Source organism: Xiphophorus couchianus, chromosome 23 (assembly GCF_001444195.1).
Source record: "Xiphophorus couchianus chromosome 23, X_couchianus-1.0, whole genome shotgun sequence".
NCBI lineage: Eukaryota > Metazoa > Chordata > Actinopteri > Cyprinodontiformes > Poeciliidae > Xiphophorus > Xiphophorus couchianus.
In genome coordinates, this window is record NC_040250.1 from 22164628 (window position 1) to 22189655 (window position 25028).

Consider the following 25028-nt stretch of genomic DNA (forward strand, 5'->3'; position numbering starts at 1 on the left):
AAAATAAATTATTGCTCTCGGGGGCCCCTGGTGGCCGCGGTAGGTACCACACACTTCTCCGGTGTCATGAGCTGCAACGTGCAGAGCATCCAAATGTCCAAAGCTCCGGTCAGAAGTTAAGTTAGCAAAATAATGTCCCAAAAAAACGACTTATCCTTCAGGGAGGGAGAAAAGAAAGAGAAAGAATAGGAAAAAAAAGCCAAGATAAAGTTTGTTTTAATGTGTCTTGGTAATGTAATGTAATGTAAAAGAGTTCTAAAGCTGCTAATAGTAAATTAGCTTGAACAGCCAAACATTTATGCTCGGGTCTTTGTGTTTGTGTGAAACTGAGTTTAAACTTTAAATGAGTTGATTCTCATGCTTGGCTCTGTATATCACTGAGGTATTTTTGGCTTCAAAACGGCGTGTTTGATAACATTTGATAACAATAATTAAAACTTCTCAATGTTTGACATTGTCTAGCAAAATGTTTTTACATCAGGCTACATGGCTGCTACATCGATGAGCTGCTCTATGCTGTAGTTGGGGATTTGTTGTTTGCTGCTGAGCAAAATCATTTTGTGGCTAAAACAGACATTATTTTTACATCAACTTTTAAGTTATGTGAAACTTCTGTTAAAAATCATTTGAAGGCACAGAATCAGCCCAGTATCGATTCACATTCTCAGGCGAGACGGACTCACCTGGTATAAATTACATTTTTAGCTATTGGAGTTATGCTTAACACAAATTTATCTAATCAAAGATGTCATGAATATGTGTGTAGATCTGCACCGATTGCAGTTTTCTGGCCGATCCCCGGTTACCGATCTTTAAAAAGCCTGACCTGCCAATTTTGATTTTGGCTGTTATGATTTTTTTTTGTCTGAAATGTTGCTAAATGTAGCAAGAAAGTCTCTGAGTGGGCAACAGTGGGGTGAATATTGTAAACTGTAAACGTGCAGCTCTGACCTGTTGGGCTGGTCAGTCAGTCAAACCTCTCACTGTAGAGCAGAAGAGGACAGAGTCTGATTTTTAAACCTTTGCTGCCAAAGATAAGATTAGGGGATAAGATCAGCTTCACATGTACGTATTGGCCGATCATGATCCCCCAAAATTAAGGAAATTGGCGCCTAGAAATCAACTGGTCGATAAATCAGTTGGCCAATAAATGTATCCTATTATACATCTATATAATGTAAACAGCACTGCCAGAAATGCAATAGGTTTATAGCAGGTGTGTGAATTATCTAATGATCGAACTGCTGATTGCAGCCTGTCCATATTGTTAGCAGAACTAGAGGGCCCCAAAATCAAATTTCGCTTAGCTCCCCATGGAGGCTTGGGCCGGCCCTGACAGTAACGTTTCTGAATATCATAGACAGCACACGTTCATTTACACCTTTCAATAACCTGGGATGGGACAAAGTAAAAAATTATCATGTTACGCATGTGTGGGATTTGTGTGTGTGTGTGTGTGTATTCAGGTGTGTATTAGATGTGCTAGATGGGATCAGCTCGTTCATCTGTGCAAAAAGTGAAGTGGGATGTTGTGGAAGACACAAGTTATCGTTCAGAAGGTGAATGGCGTGACAGGAAGGGGACGTGGCAGGATGGAGACGTTTGAGGACGATGTTTGTGTGCAAGAAACGAATCCTGCTTACATCTTGAGGCTGAACTGTGACAAATCAAGTATGTTCCAACAAGGACAAAACGGGGGAGGAGGGGTTCCGGCCAAGATTATGTGGTTAAATTTCAGCTTTGACAAGTAAGATAATTAAATCCTTATCTGTGCTTCAGTTAGCCTTATGAGCAGTAAGATCTGCAGTTTAATTATCTAATTCAACTCTGGATTGCACATAGTAAGCATGAAAATATGTATTTGGATATACAGTCTAAAATCAGACAGATCAGCCACCTCCATCTCTTCAAGATTGTTTTATATAAAAAAGGATATATAGTGTATGTATGTGTTGTTACAATACATAAATAATCTCAAATTTTGCAGTATCCACCATAGCTCAATCCAAAAGATCCTCCTTGGGATGTGGTGGAACAGTAGATTTGCATCATTAAGTCATCAAATTTACAACAACTGAATGTTGTTATGATGGCGATAGCATGTCTGACAAATTATTACCCTTTTGCCATTTAGAATGATGGTGGTTCTGAAGTCAAAATCGGTTCCTAGCCTGTGCTAACAAGGCATATGTGACATTCATATTCCAGGAACTGAACAAAATGTATCTAGGTGTTACCAATTGCTAGTGAAGGTTTGCTTGGATAAATGAAGGTAGAAATATTACATTTTCTTCTTTAAGTAATTGAAGTTTACTTCTTGATAAATCCTGCAATAATATTTTAGACACTGCTTCTGGATTAATAAGTCTTGTTATTCAAACATCAGATGGATGTTTGCTTGCTATTGCAGTGTGTACTGTTTAGGAAGGATAAGGCCTCGAAAGCCTCCAAGGCCATTTTGGGGTTTCCTGTGGCAAACGTTTAAACATCAAATGTATTAAACGTTTAGCTGTGTCTTAAAAAAATACCAGCTTGATCTAAGGACCATATAAATGTACCTTAAAACTTTAAAACAAATGTAATTAACTCTTGAAAATGCTGACTACAGTTACAAAGAGTGCATAATTAAAATGTCACTGTTCCCAAAAGAGCAATTGAATAGAACCATCTATAATTACAAGGTAAAGTTTTTCCTCCACACATACAGGCAAATAGAGGGCAACTAAATAATCAAGTCAACAGTAGAGGCAACTTCCTACTTCTTAAATTCGTTCTTCTGACTGGAGGTGGTGAAATAAATGTAAACTAGTTATAGTGTTTGATTTACATTTATAAATTTAGCTGGGTTATGATTATTGATGTATAATTGTGGTATTATTAAATGTGCATGAAATAGTTTCTGCAAGCATAAACACATGTTGATATTCTGAGGAAAGCGGATTAAAACCTCCAACTGAAGATTTCTATTGAAGTCGGGCAGGTTATGGAAAAAATATGCTTCAGATAAAGCGTGTTGTCCCAAACTTTTCATGAAATGATTTTAAGTTATGTTATTTTTTTATTTTGTTAACCTCCCAGAACCAGTCTGTTGTAGACCTTCTAGGATTAAGTGTTATCGAAAAGAGGAAAAAAAAAGAGTATGTTCTTTTCTGTGCATATAACTCTTTGGTTAAATTTTCTTCTCTTCTGCACATTTTATGGTCTTTGCACAATTATTAGCAAATGGAGACAGTAGTAACATACAGTATATGCCAGGCTTAAGCACAAAAACACAACTGTCTCTATGGAAACCAAAGGCTACTGTTGCTGCAAATCTTTTACAGAAAAGGCAGTTATGATGATAATAGTAACAATAACGGTCCTCAGTTAATGATGTCATTTAAAGGCTTTTCACAACGCCCAAAGTAAGTACGTCTTGTTTGTGAAATCGAAGGAGAAATAATCCTGCAATCTTCCTGTGAGAAGGTAGCAGGGATTATAATCAATCATCATTACATCATGGTGGATCACAGTAGGTTTTGATCTGCTCCCAGTTCTTTAAGATGATGTCACTCTGTTTGGATCTACACACATTTCCTGGACCTGGCGTGGTTCTGCATGTGATCTAAGTGTTCTCTCTACTCAGATGTGAGTTCTTCTAATAAAAAAAAAAAAGCATAGCTATTAGGTTCATTGATCTCCAAATTTTATCTGGTGGCTTTGTCTTGCCTTGTGACGAACTGGCAACCTGTCCACAATCCAACGACTCCTGTGGAGTCTCTATAGTTCATCTCATTTTCTCATATTTTTTTAACCTTCCTGCCAATTTAAAACTCTACATTTTGCACTCTTGCCTTTTCACGCTATTTGTCCTGGAACACTTTGGGTTGTGTCAGATTATCTTGCCTTGTTTTCCTCTGACCTTCATGTAAATGAGACTCATTGCATATTTCCGCATTGCATTCACTTGAGCTTAGAGTGAACTTGTTAAGCAAATTATTCGAATTTGTCTGGCAATTATTTGAAAGTAACGCTGGGAATACTTTAAAAGGAAGAACAATTCAGTGCTTGTCTTGGCTCTCTTGGAGTTGTTTTGAACTTGCGGTTAAACTCATGTCCAGCGGGGGAGGAAGAAGCCTTGCAACACAATTCAGCATGGAGATCGTGTATGCGAACATTTCTTTCCTTGGGCTCAGTAGCATCACAGTCATTAACAGGATCTTTGTTTGCCTCTTAATCTTGCACCATTGTTTTCCACTGTCTCACTGCAAGCAAACGCTAGTGCAGTTAATATCTCGCTGCTGTAATTATAAAATCATCAAAACTGTGGTCATCACATCAGCTAATGAGATAAACTCACTCAACTCATTGTGATATGTTGTACACTACTTTAGCACAAGAGTTGCACCATTGCTTTTCTGAATGTATATTTGGTTCACTGGTTGTTCAACAAAATGGCACAACATTAAAAAAAAATTTAACTAGTTTGGAAAAGTACGACATGGTTCCCTTCGCAAATAACAACCTTGTAAGTTACAAACTACACCTGTAATATCATGTATTATTATGTGCAGGCTGCAAAGAGAGCAGAGAGGCTGCAACAACTACTGCTGATCAAGCTTTTTTTTTTTTTTTACCTATATGACTCTAAGATGGTTACATGGCCAAGATCCTAAATACTTTTGGCCCCTCAATAAAATGCATCCAGAGATATTATGGGACTGTTTTTATTTCGTCCTATAATTTGCTAAAAGTAGAAAGTCACGTAATTGAATTTCACAGGCTACAGTCAGGTGATTCTTCACTGACGTTTGGTTAAATTGAGCGGGCCAGTCCAATGCTGCCCTCTAGAGGAGCTTTTACCGATTTTACTTTAAAAATTTGCTGGACAATCTGTCATCCATTCTTATAGTTTATACACTATAAACAGAATTTTCTGTAACTTTTAAACCAAAAATTTACATATACTGTGGAAAGACAAGCTTTTCTTTTCCATGTAATTTAATTTAATATGGAAAAGTGAAAAAAATTGGTAATGTGTCTTTTGTACAGTATATGTACAGTACATATATATGGATTCATACATAATTTCATATTTAGAATCAACTGGGTACACATTAATATGCAATCAGTGCTCCTCTAATGTAATATTCAGATTTAAAAACAAATCAGTTTTACACGATAGTGTTACATTTTAGAAAAAAAACTGACAACATAAAACATTCCCGTTTCTGATATTGGGCAGTTTTTGCCTGAATTTATAATGGATCTCATGGTTATGTGTTGTGTTTCTTTGATCCTAGGAGCGAACAATGTCCTCACGCTACTTGAAAGTGCATAAAATAAACACTCAGCAAACAAAATAAGACTGTTTTTAATGTGTGCATTATACTGCAATGTAGAAAACAAGTTACATTTACAGTGCGCTGTAATAACTACATCAGGGAAACAGGCTATGCTTTGATTGATTTGCAGTATAGACATCACATACTAAAAATAAAGATAGCCAATCGGCTGGAACGTTTTGATCGGTTTTCTGGCTATAAAATCTGCGGCCAGAGAAAGGGAAGAGTCTCTGGAATGCTATGTGTCACCATCTGTGTGCTCACTGTGTGCGTCACAAAATTTATATTCCTCCGTGTCTCCAAGCATTATCCTTACTTGCAGCTTTACCATTGTTCATGGTGGCAGTACCCTTCCATCCAGCGTCACAGTCTGTCTGAGTCGGATCGCTGAGAGCATCCGTTTCTTTACTCGGGGTGCTTTGTTCATCTGGAACATCTGAATCCGTGTCTCTGGCGTCTGTGTGTCTGGTGAGATCACCTGTAGGATTTGCAGGTATTTGACTAGGCATGCTGTGGTCAGAATCCAATTCTGAATCCTTCCCTTCAGTCGGATTCTGGTAAGTGTCAGTGGTGCTGCTGGAGTCTGAAATGTGCTCCTTAGCCGTGTCAAAGGATCCTGTTATGACGCTGTCGCTATATGACTGACTCGCAATGGTGTCTGTCTCAGAGCCTGAAACATCTAAATAGCGACTGTCTGTGTCACCAGGACAGTGACTGTGATCCTTCTGACCATAATCTCCCTCAAGATTCATGTCCGTCAATATTTCCCCAGAGTCAGTCTTGACCGAATGAGCTCTTGCCGCTGTACTATCTACAAACCTTTCGTCTCCAGGTACAAAATCAAAGGAAGAGTGCGTGTCATTCGCACTTTTTCTATATCCAGTATAGACATTCGATAAATTCTCCCTTTTTAGGTTGGAATCACTGTCTGGGATGCTTTCAACTCCGGCCAGGACTCTCTTCAGACTCTGAGCTCTGTCTATGTACAGCTGGCACAACTGAGCATCAGGCATGTGGCTTCCATGGATCTCCGCCAGCTTCATGTACACCACATACAGAGCTTCAGGGTTAGCTTTGTCCTCAAGAGCGGCTGCCAGTGCTAAATAGAAGTACCCCACTGCATCAAAAGCATCCTGCAAAGGTGCAGAAAGGAAAGGTCAATGAACATAATTTAACCTACACAGCTGTTATAAGTTCAATGTATCTTATTGGAACTGTATGTGATGTGATCAACACAAACTAAAGGAAACAGAAAAAGAAAGCAGCCTTAACTAAAATTCCCCTGACTAAAATCCAATAGTGTTGACATTAGATGTGAACACTATGAGTCTGACCTTTTTGGAAAAGTGGCAAAAATTAAGTCACTGTTTAAATATTACCTTAAGAAGTCCTACTGCAATTATTTACAAGCAATAGAAATAGCAATTGAAACCAATAGAAAAGGGAAATGTGAAGGAAGATGCTGTCATCAAATGAGACCAAAACTGATGTTGCCTTTTAGTCCAAACATGAAAAACTAGCTGTGCAGATCTACCTAAAGACACCTTGGAAGTGAAACTTTCAAATTCCCTGTTTGGCCCATTAGGTGTCACTAAATTCTGACATGGGGAATCGAATAAGAACATAACCACAGTTTCGATGTTTGACGCTGTCACGGCGACTGCAGTACCTTGAAATCATGTAGTGTAATGTTTCCTAGCCTGCAGTAGACTTTAGTGTAATAGCGCGCCTCTGTGGGGTGCTGCAGTATAGGTGGACAGAGGGAAAGGGACTTCAAGTAATTGTATTCTGCCATCTCGTACTGCTGAAGATTGTAGTAAATTGTGGCCAATCGATGATACGCAGTCCTCTCATTTTCACGAACTCCTGCACGAGAGGAATAATTGTGCGGTTGAATCTATATCTGTACTACATGGAGCGGCAATGAGGCAAAAAAAGCAATGCTTACCTGTTTGGTTCGCTATTTGAACAGCCAGTGTTGCATACTGCAGAGCTTCCTCCTGCTCTCCTTGATTCATTAGTAGCTCTGTTAATTTACTTAACAAGCGGAACTCTGAATGGACGTCTTTGATGCTCCGTGCAAATGGTAGACTACCGTCCTGAGGGCCAAAACGAATTGTTTTGTTAAAAACAGCGTGGAGAGAGGAAAAAGAAGAGAATGTCCATTCTTACCACTGGTATTGTAGAAATTGCTTGCTCATAATAACGTTGCCTTGAGACAAACAAAGCTTAATGTCTCTACTTACTCTGTAGAAAATCTCTGAAGCCATTCGGTTCCTGTGGCCTTTAAAGTAAACATCTCCCGCCTCCTCGTAGATGCTCAAAGCAAAATGAGGGTCGTTCATCTTCAGGGCTGTCTTCACTGCTGCCTGTCAAATACTTTTGTTATTCCTCAATTTAAGATATCATTTCAGTTGTTAATAGGTGAATTTCTTGGCGTATTTGCTACATTTGATTGAAATTAAAAAGAAAAACAGAATCAAAAGTGACTATCAAATACGCAAAAGACTATGAGAACTTGCACATATGCACCACCAGGGCAAGGATTGCTCAGGAATGTTGAGCGTCCACATTCACTACTTGCCAGTGCTATGACAGAACAAAGGGCTGGACCAGGAAAAATCAAGTAACTGAAAAAACAGTCAGTCTACACTTTAATACTTAATTTCCTTCTTACCTGCAGGTACATGTCAGCCAGCTCGTCCTCCTGGATGAGGTAATAGATTCGTCCCACCTGCAGCCAGGTCTCTGACTCTTCCTCTCTCTTGCCCAGATCGATAGAAATCCTCAGACTCTGCTTGGTGTAATCAAGAGACTTACGAGACGATCTGAAAATTTTCCCAAAAAAGAAAAATAAAACAGAATAAAACATACAAGCTTGAAGAAAGAGAAACCACTTGGTGCAAAAGACACAAAAGGAAATTACTTTTCTGTGTTGAGTGAGAGGTAGAGGCTGCTGAGTTTTTCCAGATACTCTCCTTCCCGTCTCTTGTCCTTTAGCTCTCTGGACACTGAGACACAATGCTCATAGTAAACAATGCTCTGACGGTAGAGCAGCATTTCGGCGTACAGCACACTCAGAAGCTTGGCGACCACCATCTGACCTGCAATAAATACAAAACAATTGGGATATTAGCAAAATGGCAACATTTTCAGAAAACGATACAGCAGGGAACATATGTATCGACCACATAGATTTTCTCAGTAAATATATTTTTAATTGTGTTACTGACAGTGTTTATTTTCCTTAATGTATTTCAAGCACGCATCTGATTTGCAATATTTTATAACTATCATAAAATATAAAGATTTATTCAGTTTTCTATTGTAACCAATAGAAAGCAGTTAATCACAAAACCGCTCCCACATAGTGGTTGTGCTGATGCTTACTGTGCAAATTTCTGGCATGCAGTGCAATTAGCAGCCCCATTTCATAGCATGCCCTGATGTCCTGACTCTTCCCTCTGTCCTTGTAACTCTGCCCAAGCCAAAGATACACCTGAACGTGTTCCTCATCGGTTGGGCTCTCCCAGAGATCCAGAAAAAGACACAGAGACCTAAAATGTGGAAAAAGCATGGTAAGCAAAAATGTATTTGTCCCTGTATTGGTGCGATATTCAAGGTGTGATCTGCTTTTCACCCCATGGCTTCTGAACCCTCCACCCTCCAATCAAACCTCATCACTGTGTGACCCTGGAGAGTTGAAACACTGACCTAACTAGAAAGCGCTCCGCAAGGAGGTTTGCCCCAGCATCCAGCGCCAGGCAGCCCAGGTTAGCTAGTGCCAGCGCCTGATTCCTTTGGTTGCCACTCTCTCTGGAGATTTCCAAGGCAGAGTGAAGATGCCAACCTGCCTCTCGGACCCGACCCCGATGCCTCAGACACAATGCTAAAAGGTTATGGATGACTCCTTGCTGAGTGGGACTGTCCGTGCTCTGTTTCCACAAAAAGAATCAAATCAGACATTGCTTTGGGAAAATAAACAGCTTCTAAATATATATATTTTTTGCCTTCTCTGTTTCTTATTGTTGACTGGATTCCTCACCTGTAGTGATGTGAGCAGTGGCTCTAAAATACTCTGAGCCCTCTCAGCCTGACCCGTCAACACCAGCAGCCAACCAAGTAGCACTGAAGCCTCAAAGCCATCCTCCTCATTGATATGGCTTCCTGTCTCCACAGCTTGTTGTGCGCAGCGTACTGCTTTATCCAGCGCACCGTACTGCTGGTAGGTCAAAGCCAAACCCAAACAAAGGTCCCGCTGCATCTTTATGTCATCACCCTGCTCAGCTACGGCAAGAGCCTGCTGCAGGTAAACCACTATCTGAGCGGGGAGTAGTGAGGTTCCTTCCTTCCAGCACGGATTCAGACGGACAGAGTTCCTGATAAACAACTCAATCCTCTGGAAAGCATCACAAAGTGAATGGTCTTCTCTTGAGTCCAGGCTTAGGGAGGCCAGTGCTAAGTAAGGCATGTATTTACGATGATAGAGCCAGCTCAAGAGCCAGTTGAGGTCCAAAGGTTCGATAGGTCCGCCTTCGGTGGTCGATAGTGTTGCTGAAAGAAACTGAAGTCGCTCAAAGAAAGGTAGCGTGTCTTCTGTCTTCTTAAGAACTAAGTAGAGGCTAGAGATGAGGTAGCAGACGCGAGCCTCCAAATGTTTGTCCCCCAACACGACGGATCTTCTCAGGAGGAGCTTCAGCAGTTCAACTTCATCTGAGGACATGAAAGCATGGCAGGGAAGACAGAGTATTAAGGCACTGGCCTTCTCCAGGATCTGGGGCAGTTTATCAGTCATACGCTGCTTCAGGTAGATGGCAGTGAGATTTGTGGAGAGAGCCACGAGAAGCGGTACATCAGAGAAGCTGTTGACGCTGACACTCAGAGCTTCCTCGTAGTATACTCGTGCCTGAGGAAAAATAGTCATGATAAGTGTTTACTGTAATAAATTGTCCAAGACTATTGCTACAGTGCCTCGCAAAGTATTCATAATTCTTAAACCTTTCATTCTGGATACAATGTTTCGACATTGTATCCACAAAGTTTAAAGATTTGGATTTTCCATTTAGTTTCCTGAGTTAATCTAAGAAGAGGAAACAAATATTTGTGGAATGTCTCTAGAAGCTTTAGAGACGGGTAAACTGAAAGTTTTGTCCTTTTCTTTTTTGAAGAATAGTTCAAGGTTTGTCGGGCTGGATGAATATATGTAGCTTCATTCGTCTTACTATCAACTCTTAACATCAATATTGTCCATGCTGAAGACAATACATTTCAGTTAGTCCAAGGACAAAAAAAAAATCTAATTTCAGTCTCATCTGATTAGAGGAACTTCTTCCACACTCTGTTTCCCTGACAATTTGTGTAAAACTGGAAAGTATACAGTAAGAACTGCATATGGCTTTACTTTTGCTTTTTGCCTCTCTTTCATAAATGGCCAGGATTTTGGGCTGCACAGCTAATAGTCTCCAATAGGCTCCAACCTGACCTTTGATCTCTGCTGCTACACCAGAGTTACTATGGTCCTCTTGGCTACTTTTCTGCTTGATGCTAGCGAGGCGATAGCAGACCTCATGCTAAAGCCAGGTTAAGATGGCTTTCCATCTGAAGGTAGCGACTTAAAACTTGAAAAGTTTGCATTTGTGCCATACTCTTTCCAATTTTGGATGACTGATTGATGGATTGAACAATGCTCTGTGAAATGTTTCTAGTATGGGATATTGATTTGTCTAATAATCTAACACAGCTTCAAACTTGTAAACAAATTTGTTTTAGTGGTGGGACACCATTAGATGTTTTTAATTGAGTTAATATAAGTGTCTGTAGTTGATTTATTGCAATTAATTCCATTTAGATTGAAACCTGTCGACAAAATAAAAAACATTCTCAATTCAGACTTTCACTAAAGAATAGTGTGTAATTTTTTTTCCCATTTCACAGTTATGCACTATACTGTATGCACAAAAATTGCAATGAAGCAATTAAAAAAAGCAAATTTTTGTTTGTTACTTAACAAAACATTATAAAGTTCCAAGTGTATCAACACTTTTTTAAGACACTCTCAGTATAGTATAAGACAGAGTTACTGGAGAAAGGTCTTTTTATTTTGAAAAAAATATGTAGATTCTTATTTGCTTGATGTACCAGATACCTGGGAGAACTTTAGTTTTCTGGCGCAAAGTCTGCCAAGGACAAAGCACGCACGCCGATGTGCCCAGTGCATGCCCAGTCTCTTGGCGCACTCCCTGACACTCTCAAGATGTCCGGACAGTTCATCCTCAGTCTTCTCACCGAAAGTCATCCACAGGAAGGAACAGTGTAGGTCGTACAAGGGCAGAAATTCATCCTGGAAGACGCACAAAAAAGGGCATGAAACTAATTGTATTTTCATTTTCTACTGTCTCATAAAGATATGCTGTTTCAGTTTCATGAAATGTTGTTCAAAATGTTCTTTAAGAACTCCTGGAAGTGTAACAAGACATTGTTTGTTTTGTATAAATTTCAGTATTTGGGCCCAGATGTGGTGTCATCCACATTCTTGCTGATGTGTTGTGTAACAACACATTTTAAGAAAGCCTTTAAGGTAATTCAGGAAGCTGAGCTCATGAGTTTGTGGATAAGTACACTAATAGTCTGTCTAGTCTGTATATCCTAATGATTCAGAGCTTTTGTTCTAGAGTTTTGTATATGACTGTACTTGCGCAAGCCAAATCCACCCGTGTTTCTAACCAGGTTGGAGAAGCATTGAATGAACAGTGACTTAGCTCACCTGGAAGTGTTCGTGGTTTAACAGAGTCAGTGTTGGGTCACTGAGCTCCGTCTTCTCCCCCTCCCAGCTATTCTCTTCCATGAAGAGAGGGGGATCCTCCTGAAACTCATCTAGTTCTTTAAATGTGTCCTCCAGATTGAAAGAGAGCCGCTCTCCCTCTCGTGGCAGAGGATTGAGGGAATGATAGAGGGACATGCGTGGTGAGGCGACAGAGACAGAGGCGCGGGGGGAGGATTGGTTCTGCCTTCCTTCGCTTCTTTCGGACATAAGGCTCTGACGGGCGCTGGAAAAACCCTTGAAATCTGCGAAGAAGTAAGACGAGTGCATCAGCTGCTAAAAAGGTTTGTATTGCATATTATAATTGCTTTATAATATTACCATGCTTTGGCCGATTCCGTATGTACATGAAGTCGGCCTCGTTCAGCCTGTCTGGAAACACATAAGGTAAATCAGCTTAAGCTTTCTCTTAACAGATGAAGAAAAAAAACAATGGAGACCAGTTTCTAATGAAAAAACAAACACTGAAACAACAACTGTTCTGGAAACATGCTCAAACCATGCATCAAACAAAACAGGAGTGAAAAAAAAAAAAAAAAAAGTGCTGTGGCACAACTATCTTTGGGTTCTATCAGTGATAAAAATGGTAAAATCCCTTAACTGATCCAGTGGTTCCTTTACCTAGTCTGTACACAGAGCTGATGTCTGATGAGAAGAGTCTTTCCAGAAGGCAGCTTTCGCTTGGCTCTGAGCTATACGGGTTAACCTGAGCCAGGCTGGCCTTCTCCTCCTCTGTGAGAAAGACCAATTGTCTGTCTCTGTGAGAAGCAAACAAAGGAGGCATTATGATTGCATGCATCTTCCCAGCATCATCACCCACTCTATGACTGACAAGCCAGCAAACCCACTGTAATGCCTTGAAAATGTATGCATACCCCGTGAGCCTCATGGCGACCACAAACTATTATTTATTGTGTTGGTGGTCTGGTCACAAAAACACTGCAAGCCACCCAAACATCTACAGCCCAACATGGTAAACAGAAAACGTGCTGTCAGGATGCTCTGCTGTAAGCAGGGACAAAAAAGCTGGTGAGACTTGATGGAGGGCTGAAGCTAAATCAGCAGGAACCAGTGAAAGAAAACCTGTTAGAGGTTGCAAAACATGTGAGGCTGGCGAAGAGGCTCACTTTCCAAAATTATAATGATCATAAAAAATGGCCAAAGCTACAATTGGATGGTTAATCTTAGTCAGACTGAAAGGAGAGTATCTCATCTTTGCAAAGCTATTTTTAAGTTTGTAGAAGATTTTCAATCAAGATTTTTATCTAGACTAGATTGTACAAAGTATTTGTTCCATATTTATGCAAACAGAAGACCCACTTTCTGATTTTTATTTTCAAACCAAATTTGAAAACCGTGTATTCTTACAGTTTCACAGATATGTGCAAGTTTGTGTTAATATGTTAAATGAAATATCTATAAAGCATGCAAACACAAACAAAATGCAAACTTTTAAGCTGTATGAACCTTGCGATGCCTTCCACAAATGATTAAAAAACAAAACCCAAACCATAAAAAAGCCACATCTCATCTCATAATAAGAATGAGATAAACTGTGTGAAAAGAGAGCTATCTTATGACATTAAAATGTAATTTCTTACAGGGGTTTGGTGTTTAGAGGCTTGACGTGGGCCCTGTGAACAAATCCAGCGTGTCCTGTGGATGTGTGTCTTCCTATGAAGATGGAAATGCCCCGTATCAGCAGACCCTGGATCTCCACCGTGTCCCCTTGACTCAGCTGGAGCTCATCAGGCCCAGCGGGACTGTAGTCAACGATGGCTTCACACGAACCGGTCACTGAGGAATCAGATGATAAGGCCAAGGAGAAAAACAGATGAGATTGCTGGAGCTTGCAAAAACAATCGGATTATAAATCTAAATCGAATGGTCAATTCATGTAGGTTAACACTGAATATCGGAACCATCACAGAATACGCAGAAAAGCTTTACCAATTGCACTTTCAAACAGTTCCTTTTCTACTGGTGAGTATCCAGCTTGGCCCGGATACTTCCTGAGGAACCACCTGACCAAACAGGAAGTAGAAAATATTGAAGTCAAGCTAACTCCTGCATGAATGTTCCTACTTCTTGTTGGCCTTTAACTAAAGTTTAATAAAGAGCATGTTATATTGAGATACTGTAAAGTGTGTCATTTATTAACCCATGACCGAGATGGCTTATCCGTGGAACTTACTGGTAGAAGGGGTAGGGCAGTGGCTGCATGGCGTGGACTGGCACCTGGCCGTGGTTCCCCGTGGCGAGCATAGTGCCCTCCCAAATGTCGTCCTTCCCCGTATCCCTCACTATCAGCAGGTCATTCTTTTTAAATGCCAGCTGCTCCTCACTGTCTTCATCCTCCTCACTTCTGGTGAACAGCGCCTTGGCAAAAAAAGATCCTGCAAAGGAGAGATGAGAGCTTGTGCAAACGTGCGAAGCATACGTCTGCGTGAATCCAGATGCAGAGGTTTTCAGACATCTCGGTTTGGATAAAAATCATTGTGGCTATGGATTAGCTTTTCTGTAACAGCAACTCTGCCCTCATTCAGTCACAAATGATGGATGGTGTATATACCCTCCTATTAAGCTAATGTAATTTTTATCGCTATTTGCCAGCACTGCAGTATTTTCATACGGTCCGTGTAGCTTTTTGTCAGGACAGTAATATCTTCTCAGTAAACTGGTCTCCATGCACATGGATATAAGTTTGTATAAATGTAAAAAAACCAAAATGAAACAATCAAAAAAAGAAAAATATCCTGAGTCTGGAGGGTCATTAAAACACCAAAGGTCAGCTACCAAGGAAAGCAACATACCAATGAGATGCAAAGAAAAAATAGCATAACTATGTGTCGGCTTACACTGGCCAATGGATCATTTTGACTGTTTACTTAAAAAGCTACATTTTTGGATCAGAAAAGAAATCCACACTTCCAGAGAGAGTTTTTATAATTCAAAGCTTGAAAAGCAGCACACAGGAATGGCCCAGCAGAGTCTAGCACTAGGATCATTCTGGCTCTGATAATCATAACACAGTTTCACCTCTAAAGGAATAAAAAATATTTCATTTTCAAGACTGTGTGAATGCTAAAAAGGTCACTAAGAGAGAGATTGGGTCAAATTAGTAAGTCTCTACTAAGGTCAAAGTTTTCAAGCACCACCATTGCTGACATTGTAGAGAAGTAATACACCAAGCCCGGAACTTTTTCAGTTTGTTGTGTTATTTCCAAAAGAAGAAAAATAATAGGAAGAAAAACACTTATTTAGACCACATAACTGGTTATTAAGAAATGCGGTTTTATTGTGCCATCTGTTTGTACTCTGAGCAAGCACTTTAAGTCTGAAATCTGAAGGTTTCTTACCAACCACACTTTTAATGTTCAACATGGCTCCCTTGAATGAAATACTCGCCCAAGTAAAAAAAAAGTGTTTGCACTTCTGCTGAATCATATGTCATCAAATCATTTACCCGCATTTGACAACAGAAAATATGTCACTTAGCTTGTTCCTAAGGCATTTTGATAAGATACAGATAAACATATTACTACTCGTTTATATTGCTAACAGTAGTTAATCTGCTCCCTGAGAAAATCCCACAAGTTTTCAGGCTTGAAACAGAAACGCGACTGTTTTTAATTTCATACAATCACCAAATCCAAGTTCTGACTCAGGAGGTAAAATGATCACAACAAATGCATTTACAGACAAGTGTGGTTTCCAAAAAATATTTTGAAGACCACAAAAGGCAGACCAAGTACCACCATTGGCATTTTCAACACACTTTGAGAATCGGTGACTTCAGTTCGGCAACCATGTTAAAATTAATGTCATTTTATTATGTCTTCAAGTCTCAATAAGAAAAAAACCCACACATTTACCTTTTCTATTGACATTTTTGTTTCATGTTATTGGCAGTATTTTCATACATTCAGTACAGTCCAAAAAATAAATAAATAAATACAAGAAAGAAATCAGCACTGCTCACCTTCTTGAAGCAGAAGCTCTAAGTAGAGGGTGGCGAGATGCTCCTCGTCCACAGTGACATTGATCTCTAACTCACGAAGCAGCTCCGCGTCCAGCCAGAAAGACTGGTCACACAAGAAGTTCTCCAAGCATCGGGCAACAAAACCTGAACCACAAAAAAAAACAAAAAAAAAACAACTGTAGTGCAGTGACATAAACTAAAATCTTACTGTCAACTGGACTTGGTTAACCATTATTTAGTATTGGAAATATAAATAAACAAAATTCAGTAAAAAGCATATAAATAAAACTAAAACTAAATATCTATCAGAAGGAGGTCTGAGTCCTACCTAATGACAGGTAAGTTGAAAACTTCCAGATCTCCTCCACCGTCTTAAATGTGAGCACAAAGATGTCCTTCTCAGCATGAACAGAGACCAGACGAGCCGACAGGTCCTGAGGAAAGAAGCGTTCAGGTTTCAGCTTCCAATCATTCATCCATGTGTCGATTATAAATTTGAATAATTCATAAGGTGATATGTCTCCATTTGCCTTATGTGTATACAGTACATCCTTTAGCATGTGAGAGGGAGGATTATTTCCAACGATCTTCACAGAATGAAGGGAAAGTGCAGTAAAACATAGGAAACACCATTTGGTCTCACTTTAAAGAGCTGAGTGATGTCTTTGCTGTTGCTCTCCACCACTCGGAGTCGTGTGCGCAGCGCCTCCTGCAGGTACTGGTCTGGATTAACACCGGAACGCCTCCGCCCAGTAAACCGGAGCACGATTTCTGTGTGAAAGATGCGTAAAGCATGATCAAAAGCATTGATGGGAGAGTTTGGGTTTTTTTTCAGACTTTGTCACTAGAGATAAAAATAAAATAAAATAAATCTATGGAAACAATAAAATTTTCTACATTGGAAAGAGATTACACTTTTCAAGACTACATTATAGGTGCTTTGTGAAAGTTTTATGTTATTTGCTTTGTGTGCGAAACAGCAGTCCCAGGAGTAATAACGAAACCATTAGGCCTCTTACTGGACTCCATTTAAACCCATTTCTCTTGACAAACCTGGGGGGATGTGATGGATGAAGCTGAATTGCTGACTGAGTAAACATTAGCAGACACACAAATATGACTCATCAGAATTCATTTCATTCATGAAAATTAAATCCATGGGAAGCAGCTTCATAGACGCGCCATGATTACTAGCTGTTTTTTTCCCAACAGATGAAGTGTGGGACTTCTGGTGAAGTGGAGAGTAACTCTACCTGAAGAGAATTTCTCCCCGACTGAAATTTTACTTCCTCGAAGGAAGGCCTCTTTCTTCTTCCAGTAGCTGTCATGTTCTGCTCCTTCTCCTGAGTCGCCAGTAGGACCATCCTCTTCCTCACCTGTTCATGCAAAAGGCTAAAATATAAACCTTGTTTTTATTTATTTTTTTCTCTTTCTGGCTCAAGATGACATGGATAACACATGGAAGGAAACGTTCACTGTTTCTTAAACAACATCCTTAGATTTTGTGTAGGATAGAAATCTTTGTTGTATGTGAAAACAGCTAACTCCTTTTCTCCACTTGCGAGGACGGCTCCAAGTCAGTTTTAATCACAATTCACGTGTCTGACTGAAGTTTGGATATTAAACTCAAAACATTTCCAAATGACACAGGACAGTAATCACTGCTTGATACTAAAAACAGTATCTCTGGTTGGTGTTATAACAGATATAGGACACCTAATGTCTTGCCATTTTCTCACTTCATCCAATATTTTTACATATTCCAACAACCTTGGCTTAATCTGTAATCTATTCATCCAATACTTTTTACTTTTATTTATGCACCTCAGTGCATACATGTGGTTTTGCATGTTTCAAACATTTAGTGCTTTGGAAAACTCTTAACAACGTGGCATGTATTTATTTTGAACCTCCATATGAAAAAACTTTCCATCTACATCCATTTTTACAAAATAGTTCAGCTATAGTTCAATACTTTACAAGACAGATCAAATGCAGGCTGGCCCAATCTGACGTCGTTTGCAGCCTCTAACACATTTTCCTCCAGCAATACCCTCAGTTTAATTCCAACCAAGTTCTCACCAACTCTAATTCTGCTAAAGAGAACAATCCGCGTAGCATGACGCTGCCACCACCATGTGTTATGGTGTGAATACCGCTAGCAAGCTGATGTGCAGTGTTAGCCTCGTTTGACCACAACACCGTCCTTCATTGTTTCTGGCAAGCTAAAAAGTGGTGTAGATAATTTTGCGAGGCACTGTCACTGTCTGCCGGACGGATGTACACGTCATGGGTTGCTGAAGCGTATAATTTTTGCATTAAAGCGGTGACGAGCTTCCCATGGCTCGCTCCATTGTGCAGCAGAGAGGATATCCCAAAGACTTCCTCAGTTTGTGACCGGAGGTAAAGCAACGCTGCTCCTGCTCACATGAACCTCATAAGCGTGTTTCTCCGCCGAGCTAATAAAGGACTTCACTCTAATCAACCAAGCTTTTCTGTCTTTGTTGCATCACTGCCGTACCTTGAGTCATGATGTTATTGTCTGAGAAGTGTTCATTTGTCCCTCCGAGACTGTATGGCGGTTCCCTCCAAAGAGCATCCAGCTCAGCAGGGGAGACGTCTGCAAAACCAAATAAAACAAGCAAAGAAAAACATAATGGAATAAAAGTCAGTCCCTTCTATTGTTCATTTTAGGTGAAGTACTCTTGAAATATTTCTGAAGGTTTTTAATATCTTACCAATCCCTCTTTAGGTACTAGTTTGAGCATGTAGGGATTAGGGTTTCTGCCCCCCACCCCCACCTACATGTGTACAGTAAATATGAAGCCACAGCCAGCAGTCACTTAGGTCAGTTTGCCTTAATGTGAAAAGGAAAGAGCTACCATGCTTTAAGCCAAATTAAGTAAAATCTGCCTTGCAGCACTTCCAAAGCTCATTAACACACTGAATAGTAGTTTTAGCCTAGGAGTTAGAATAGTTTCTGGCAAAAAGCAGATTTAACATGACCTTTAGGAATTTTAGAATCATGTTATGCCCTTTATAATAGGGATTTACAATAAGGTTGTGTATACATTAAATGGGATATTAAGGTTAAATCAGGGGATTATTTTTGAAATTATGGCCAGCTCCTGGATATAGCTTCACTGAACAGACACCGAATCTGAACATGGATAAAATCTGAGTATTTCTCACAAACGTTCCTGGAAAATAAAAAATAAAAAGGGTTTCAGGATTGGGGAATGTGTTAAACATCACTGGGGTTGGGGGGGTTTCAGCCACAGTTAGTTTGGAGATTTGTCAGTAGGATACAGAGCACACAGGGGCCTGGCTCGCATACTTACACTGATAGGAAACCCTTCAGATGTCCCTGTGCTTGACTGCTCAGACACTTTCGTGTCAGAGTAATGTTTCACCAAATACATGATACAAAAACGTCTATTATTAATTTCATTTCTCTCTTTCAACATGCTTTGTCAGTGGAAATTAAAAAGAGAAAAAGGTGAACAATAGAACTTTATCATCCAGATGCAAAGCATTCACAAGACAATGGGGGAGCAAACACAATATGCAACATGACATTATGCCAAAGAGAACAACAGTCTATTCTTTCCATCGGAACGGAGTTAGCACAAACGCACGCAAAGTTATGCTGATGCAGTGCAGGATCACACCATGCCCTCTCCTTTTACCTTCTTGGCTAAGTGTGTTACCCATGCTGCACATTGACCTATGTCCCTGCCTATCTGAACGCAGCGGTCCGTGTCATGACAGCAGAGCACAGAGAGCGGGCCGGGGACCGACCTGTGAAGGAGGAGAGGCAGACTTTGATGAGCGGGCGACAACAGGACGAGTTGAGGAACGGTCTGCAGCAACAAGACGCCATCTGGCCCAGGAGCCGGCAGCTCCCAGAGATCAATGCCATCCCATCAGCTTCCCTCAGCCACTTTAATAACAACTCTATCTCTCTCCCCCTCTCTTCCTTTCAATTGCCCAAGCCTAGCTTCCCTTCCTATTTCTGTAATCCCTTTTCCTGCTCTGCTCACACTACCGGTAAGTGTAAGCAGAACCTGTCTCTACAGTCCCCCTCTCTTCTTCTTCTTCTTTTTCTCCTCTATCTGTCTGGGACTGCTCCTCCTTGTAATATTTCTCTCTCTTGCAGCCTCCATCTGCCCCCACCCACCAATCTCTCTCTCTCTCTCTCTTTCTCTGTCTCTCTCAGTAGCTGCCCAGAGAGTCAGTCGATCCACAAAGCACTCTTTGCAAATGGTATTGTATGTGGGGGTAGGCCTTAGAGAAAGTTTCCTTATGATTCGCCCGTGTGCGAGAGTGAGGGAATGCACTGAAAGTGTGTGTCATAACAACGGCGTGTTTGTTTCTGAGGTGATGTACTGCTGACCCGCTGAAAGGCAATGCCCGAGAGGAACGGGCTGCAAGGTCAAGTGAAAGTGGAGGTGAGAGTCGCCTGGTGGCACAGACAGACAATTGGATATTCCACACAAAGGAACATCATGAAAGTTATGTCGGCTGCTGCACAGGCGCATCTGAGTAAATTAGAATACCAATGTAAGGTTTATATAGTTCAGTACTTCAGTTCAACAAGAAAAACTCACAAATTACTTCGCTCCACTCAGGGGGATCTATTTTATTTGTTAATTTTGATGAACTACAGATTAAGAAACCCCTAAATTCAATATCTCAGGAAACTTGAATTTTACAAGAGTAACAAAAGGATGACTTTTTAATACAGAAATACTTGAGTTGTTTCTCCATGTAATATGAGGTACTGTATATGCACTCAATGCTATATTGCTCTCCCTATTGACAATATTTCATAGATTCTCTAGGGTGTAGAGCAACAGAAATGGTCGACCAGTGTACTATATGTAGAGTAAAGAACAAAATCCCACTGTCTGCTAGTTTAATCCTAGTTCTGAAACGAGGTCTAAATCCCTTTAGTAAATAAACACCATTTGATGAGCCTTACAAAATACAAGTTAGAGAAATTGTTTGGAAATTGGATGAAGAGCTGAAATATGAGGAGTTTGTCAAGAAAAGCTTGGAAAACGCGATTATAGCCAAAGTCACGCCATTCGTACGAGTCAGCAAAATACCTAATAGCTAAACATTTTCATGCATTTAGAGTAGAAGTAGAGACCCTCCTTCATTCAGATAACACTGACGATACGGGCAGTTCTAGCACATACAACCAGTGGTTTACAACTCTATCAAAAGAGATTCCACATTGGAAAAACAAGCTGTTCTATGCTCTGAAAGTAACAGTGTGACCTCTCTAAACTTAGATATGGAACTCTACTGATGAAATCTATCTCTGTGTTCAATAGGGTCTCCTAGAAATAAATTAGGATATTATAACTTAATACACAATAAATTAGAGATGAGTTCTCTTTGATCTTTTTATGACAACCATACTTACTTAGAAAATATGAGATTTTCTAAGGAACATCACGTGGACCCATGTTTAAAAAGGGATTTAGTTAACAGTTTTCCTTTGTTGTGTTATACCACGTTAACAACAAAAAGGGGGAAAAAAATTGTTGTCCATTGTCATTTGCTTCAGATTGTATTGGGAGATATGACAATTTTATCCACTGAAGAAATTTCTGACAAAGCCAAAAGTGAAGAGGGTGAGAATAAAGGAGCTTCAGTAACTCATTCTATAACTTTACAGATAATGTGCTTACAGTTACCTTCCAAATATGTCAACATTTCTTTTGAGTACCACTGTCAGTTTTAATTGTGCACCCATTGAAGAACTGTGGTGTTATACTTCAAGAAAATTAAGATTATTTTTACAGTTTTAGCATCCAATTGCTTTCCTAAACAAGACCATTTCTAAGAAACATCTCCATAAGTTCATTGATTGAGTGATGAAGCAAAAGGCAGAATCAAGTGTTTTAAAGAAAAGCAAAACATTATGACAAGATTAATTCACATTCAACTACTTCTGCCTGTAATTCCAATTGCCTTTGACGACAAACACAAACTTTAGGGAGCATGGTGAGATCAAGAGACATAATAAAACATAAAAACTAAATAGTTAATAATTGAGTCAACATTTAACTGCAAGGTTAGCTGGTAATTCTCCGTTACAGCTTTTTGCAAAGGCAGCACTTACTGTATGTGTCACATGACTGTTCCACACTTGTAATTAGACCTACACCACTGGTCCACTTAACTTTGCTAGTTATTCTGAAATGCACGTATTTGGACTGTTGGAGGAAGCAGGGATAAAACTCACACAGCTGTGGGGGAAAGAGCAGACTCCAGCTGAGATTAGAGCAGAAACTCTCTTGTCATTGTTTGCTTTTCTTTCCCGCTATCTTTGGTGCCTTCTCACAAGTGGAAAGTACAGTAGATTTCTAAATGGGTACTTATCGAAAAGTTCTAATTCTCTTTTTCTGTGCTTTTTTGGAACCCCAGTGAATTGAATAACCTGATCGTTTTGAATTTTATTAGAAGATGAGTGTGTGGATTTTACTTGATGGGCCTAGACTAAATAGAGCATACACTTAAAACAGAATAAAATAGCCTGTTTTTTTTTTCTTTCTTCAGTCACAAATAAGTTACTATGATACTTGTAAATAACATCCAGGACGATCAATTGTCCTCAGAAGTAACCTCATTAGTAAACGGAGTCCATCTGCTAGTAATTTAGTCTCAGTCTGAATACAGCTGCTGAGTGAAGGCCTCAGTGGGTTTTTTTAAAAGAACATAATGAACAAACAGTACCATGAATATCAAGGGTCACAGCAGACAGGGATAATGTCACAGAGAAACTTAAAGTTGAGCTAGGGTATAAAACAGAATTCCAAATAGATCTAAATGGATCTGCAGAAGCCAAGAGGCCCCTGGTAACTCTGAAGTATCTGCAGAATGCCGTAGGTCCACCGGAAAAATCTGTCAAAAGGATAACTAATAGTTGTGCAATCAACAAATCAGTTGATTGTAAAATTGTCAAATACTGTAAAATAGTGAAAAGAAATCCCTTGTTGAGAGAAAGTCAAAAGAAGTTTGTAGTGAGACACAAGCTATATACAGTAGGTGACACAGCAAACATCTGATAAGATCAAAATGTAACTTTGTGACCTACATCGAAAATGTGATATGGAGCAAAACAACTAACCCTACAAACACTCTGAACAAAAACCATGGTGGAACATGGTAGTTGTAGCATCATGATGTGAGGATGCTGTTTTGTTTGCAAGGATACGGTTGCTCCGGTGTAAAGCGCTTTGAGTGGTCGGCATGACGCTATATAAGTTATCACATAGAAATGGTATGAGAATGTATTTATGTTATGACAAAGTTTGAAAAAAAAAAACTGTGCAGGTTGCTGTATCTATGAAAACTGAAGGGATCCACTTCTCTGAATGTGATTTCCAGCAACTGAAATGAAATGCAGACGGTTTGTTCCTCTTTTCGAGCCTCAGATCTCTGTTCACCCCGAGCACAAGGGGTTGATATCCTCGCCTGGGATCGGTGTTGTTATCTTGTTTGTGCGGCGGGCTGAATGGTCACGGCCGAATCTGTGCATGGGTATCCAGCGAGGCAGAACGCTGTAAACAGCCGCAAGGCGTGCCAAGGCATATCCTGACACTCTTCTGACTGGCCTGCTTGTTTTCTCTTGGGGAAGCGGATGGATAATCTAATAAACACAGACTTCTCAAGGTTGATATGGGCAAGTCACATGCACAGGACCTTTATGGGCAGGAGCCAATGGCTGCACAAGGGTTACTGATAACCTCTCTAAAACATGCTTTTAAAACAATATAACCTGTTCCCTTCTGATATTGTAAAAGTCACAATATCCTCTTTTTGAAAAATAAACAAAAAAACAGTGGAACCAGCTGCAAAGTCACAATTGTCTGCTCATCTTGCAGATCTGTCAGGGTCACTAACACACGACACCTCTTTTAGTGAAAGGGGTTATCAACCCTAATGCCTACCTACTTTAAACAACCATCCAGTCTTCACACGCTGAAAGCCTGCACTGCAATTGTGACACAACAATCCTCATTCCTCATTGTAACCTAATGAGGAACATATGGCGAACATACGGCTGTGTTCCGATGTTTCTTTCTGAGGTCGCTGTCTCTGAATGTGCGTGCAACATGTGGAGTTTGTGGCGGTGGAATATGTGCAAACAGAGAAAGCAGAGGGTAATATGAGAGAGGAGCCCGGGTCTCTAAGTTTAGACTAGACCCCCACTCGCATGCCTGTGTGTGGCTAAGACAGAGCAACTCTGAAGGGAGATTCCCATAATGCTACACAGTGTTAAAATAAACTCTCAAAGCAAAACTGTGAATTTCTGAGGCTTTGTAGAGTTTTCTTCCTCATTCTTTTATTATCTTGCAAAATCAGAATAGAAATGATAACTACAAAAGAAGCTAATCTTCTCTTCGATCTTCTTTACAGATATTATCAAGCCAACAGTAAACTGAATATTCAGGTAAAATCACTACTCTGCATTCTTTTCTTGAAAAAAAAAGTTTACAGCTGGTAGCCTGTAAACTAACAGCTTTATGGTCATGTAGTAAAGTACAAAGTGCAGCTGTGTTTACTCAAAAGGATCAAGTTTTGGACACAGAGTGAATTTGGAGTTGAATACAAAAAAAAGAAAGCTGTCTTACCTCTGTGTTACTGCCAGCTCTCCCCAACTCAGTTCATTCCTCTCATACTTTGCAGGATTTCTGTAAATCTCGCTTCTCTATACAGCCGCCATTACAGCTGCTGACTGTGCTGTCATTCCCCACTGTCAAAAGCACAGAAAGAGAAACAATGTGTAAATCGGTAAGGGTGAGCTGCAGTCCTGCATGTGTGTTTCTGCTCCTTTCAAAGAGAGCATGCCAGTGAGTGAGGAAGTTTTAGGCTGTAACTCCAC

At 40.0% G+C, this 25028-nt stretch overlaps 1 protein-coding gene across 4 annotated transcripts; it reads right to left on the minus strand.

Annotated features, from left to right (window-relative positions):
- Positions 1-5144: 5144 nt before the first annotated feature.
- sh3tc2 (SH3 domain and tetratricopeptide repeats 2) lies at positions 5145-25004 on the minus strand. Of its 4 annotated transcripts, XM_028008984.1 has the most exons (23): positions 24778-25004; positions 19816-19927; positions 18648-18746; positions 17380-17502; positions 16770-16897; positions 16455-16560; positions 16127-16270; positions 14339-14540; positions 14095-14168; positions 13746-13941; positions 12766-12902; positions 12466-12516; positions 12088-12389; positions 11470-11664; positions 9370-10230; positions 9039-9259; positions 8715-8881; positions 8251-8428; positions 8002-8152; positions 7571-7693; positions 7273-7423; positions 6994-7190; positions 5145-6457 (listed from the first exon to the last, which is right to left on the minus strand). In XM_028008984.1, exons 2-23 carry the CDS (start codon positions 19847-19849, stop codon positions 5606-5608), a joined length of 4692 nt encoding a protein of 1563 aa, XP_027864785.1. In that variant the 5' UTR covers positions 19850-19927; positions 24778-25004; the 3' UTR covers positions 5145-5605. The 4 variants fall into 4 exon arrangements, with proteins under 4 accessions (XP_027864785.1, XP_027864786.1, XP_027864784.1 ...); XM_028008985.1 differs by lacking the exon at positions 19816-19927; XM_028008983.1 differs by lacking the exons at positions 19816-19927; positions 24778-25004 and adding an exon at positions 19928-20797.
- Between the last annotated feature and the right edge of the window lie 24 nt (positions 25005-25028).

What these genes read in the sequence shown, in the direction of transcription:
- sh3tc2 (XM_028008983.1), bottom strand. Translation starts at nt 20,048, where the DNA reads ATGGCATTGATCTCTGGGAGCTGCCGGCTCCTGGGCCAGATGGCGTCT. An exon ending in ACTGTTTGAAAGTGCAATTG is followed by an intron (nt 13,942 to 14,094) that starts GTAAAGCTTTTC and finishes CTGATTCCTCAG; the next exon opens with TGACCGGTTCGTGTGAAGCC. An exon ending in CACTGCTCACATCACTACAG is followed by an intron (nt 9,260 to 9,369) that starts GTGAGGAATCCA and finishes TTGTGGAAACAG; the next exon opens with AGCACGGACAGTCCCACTCA.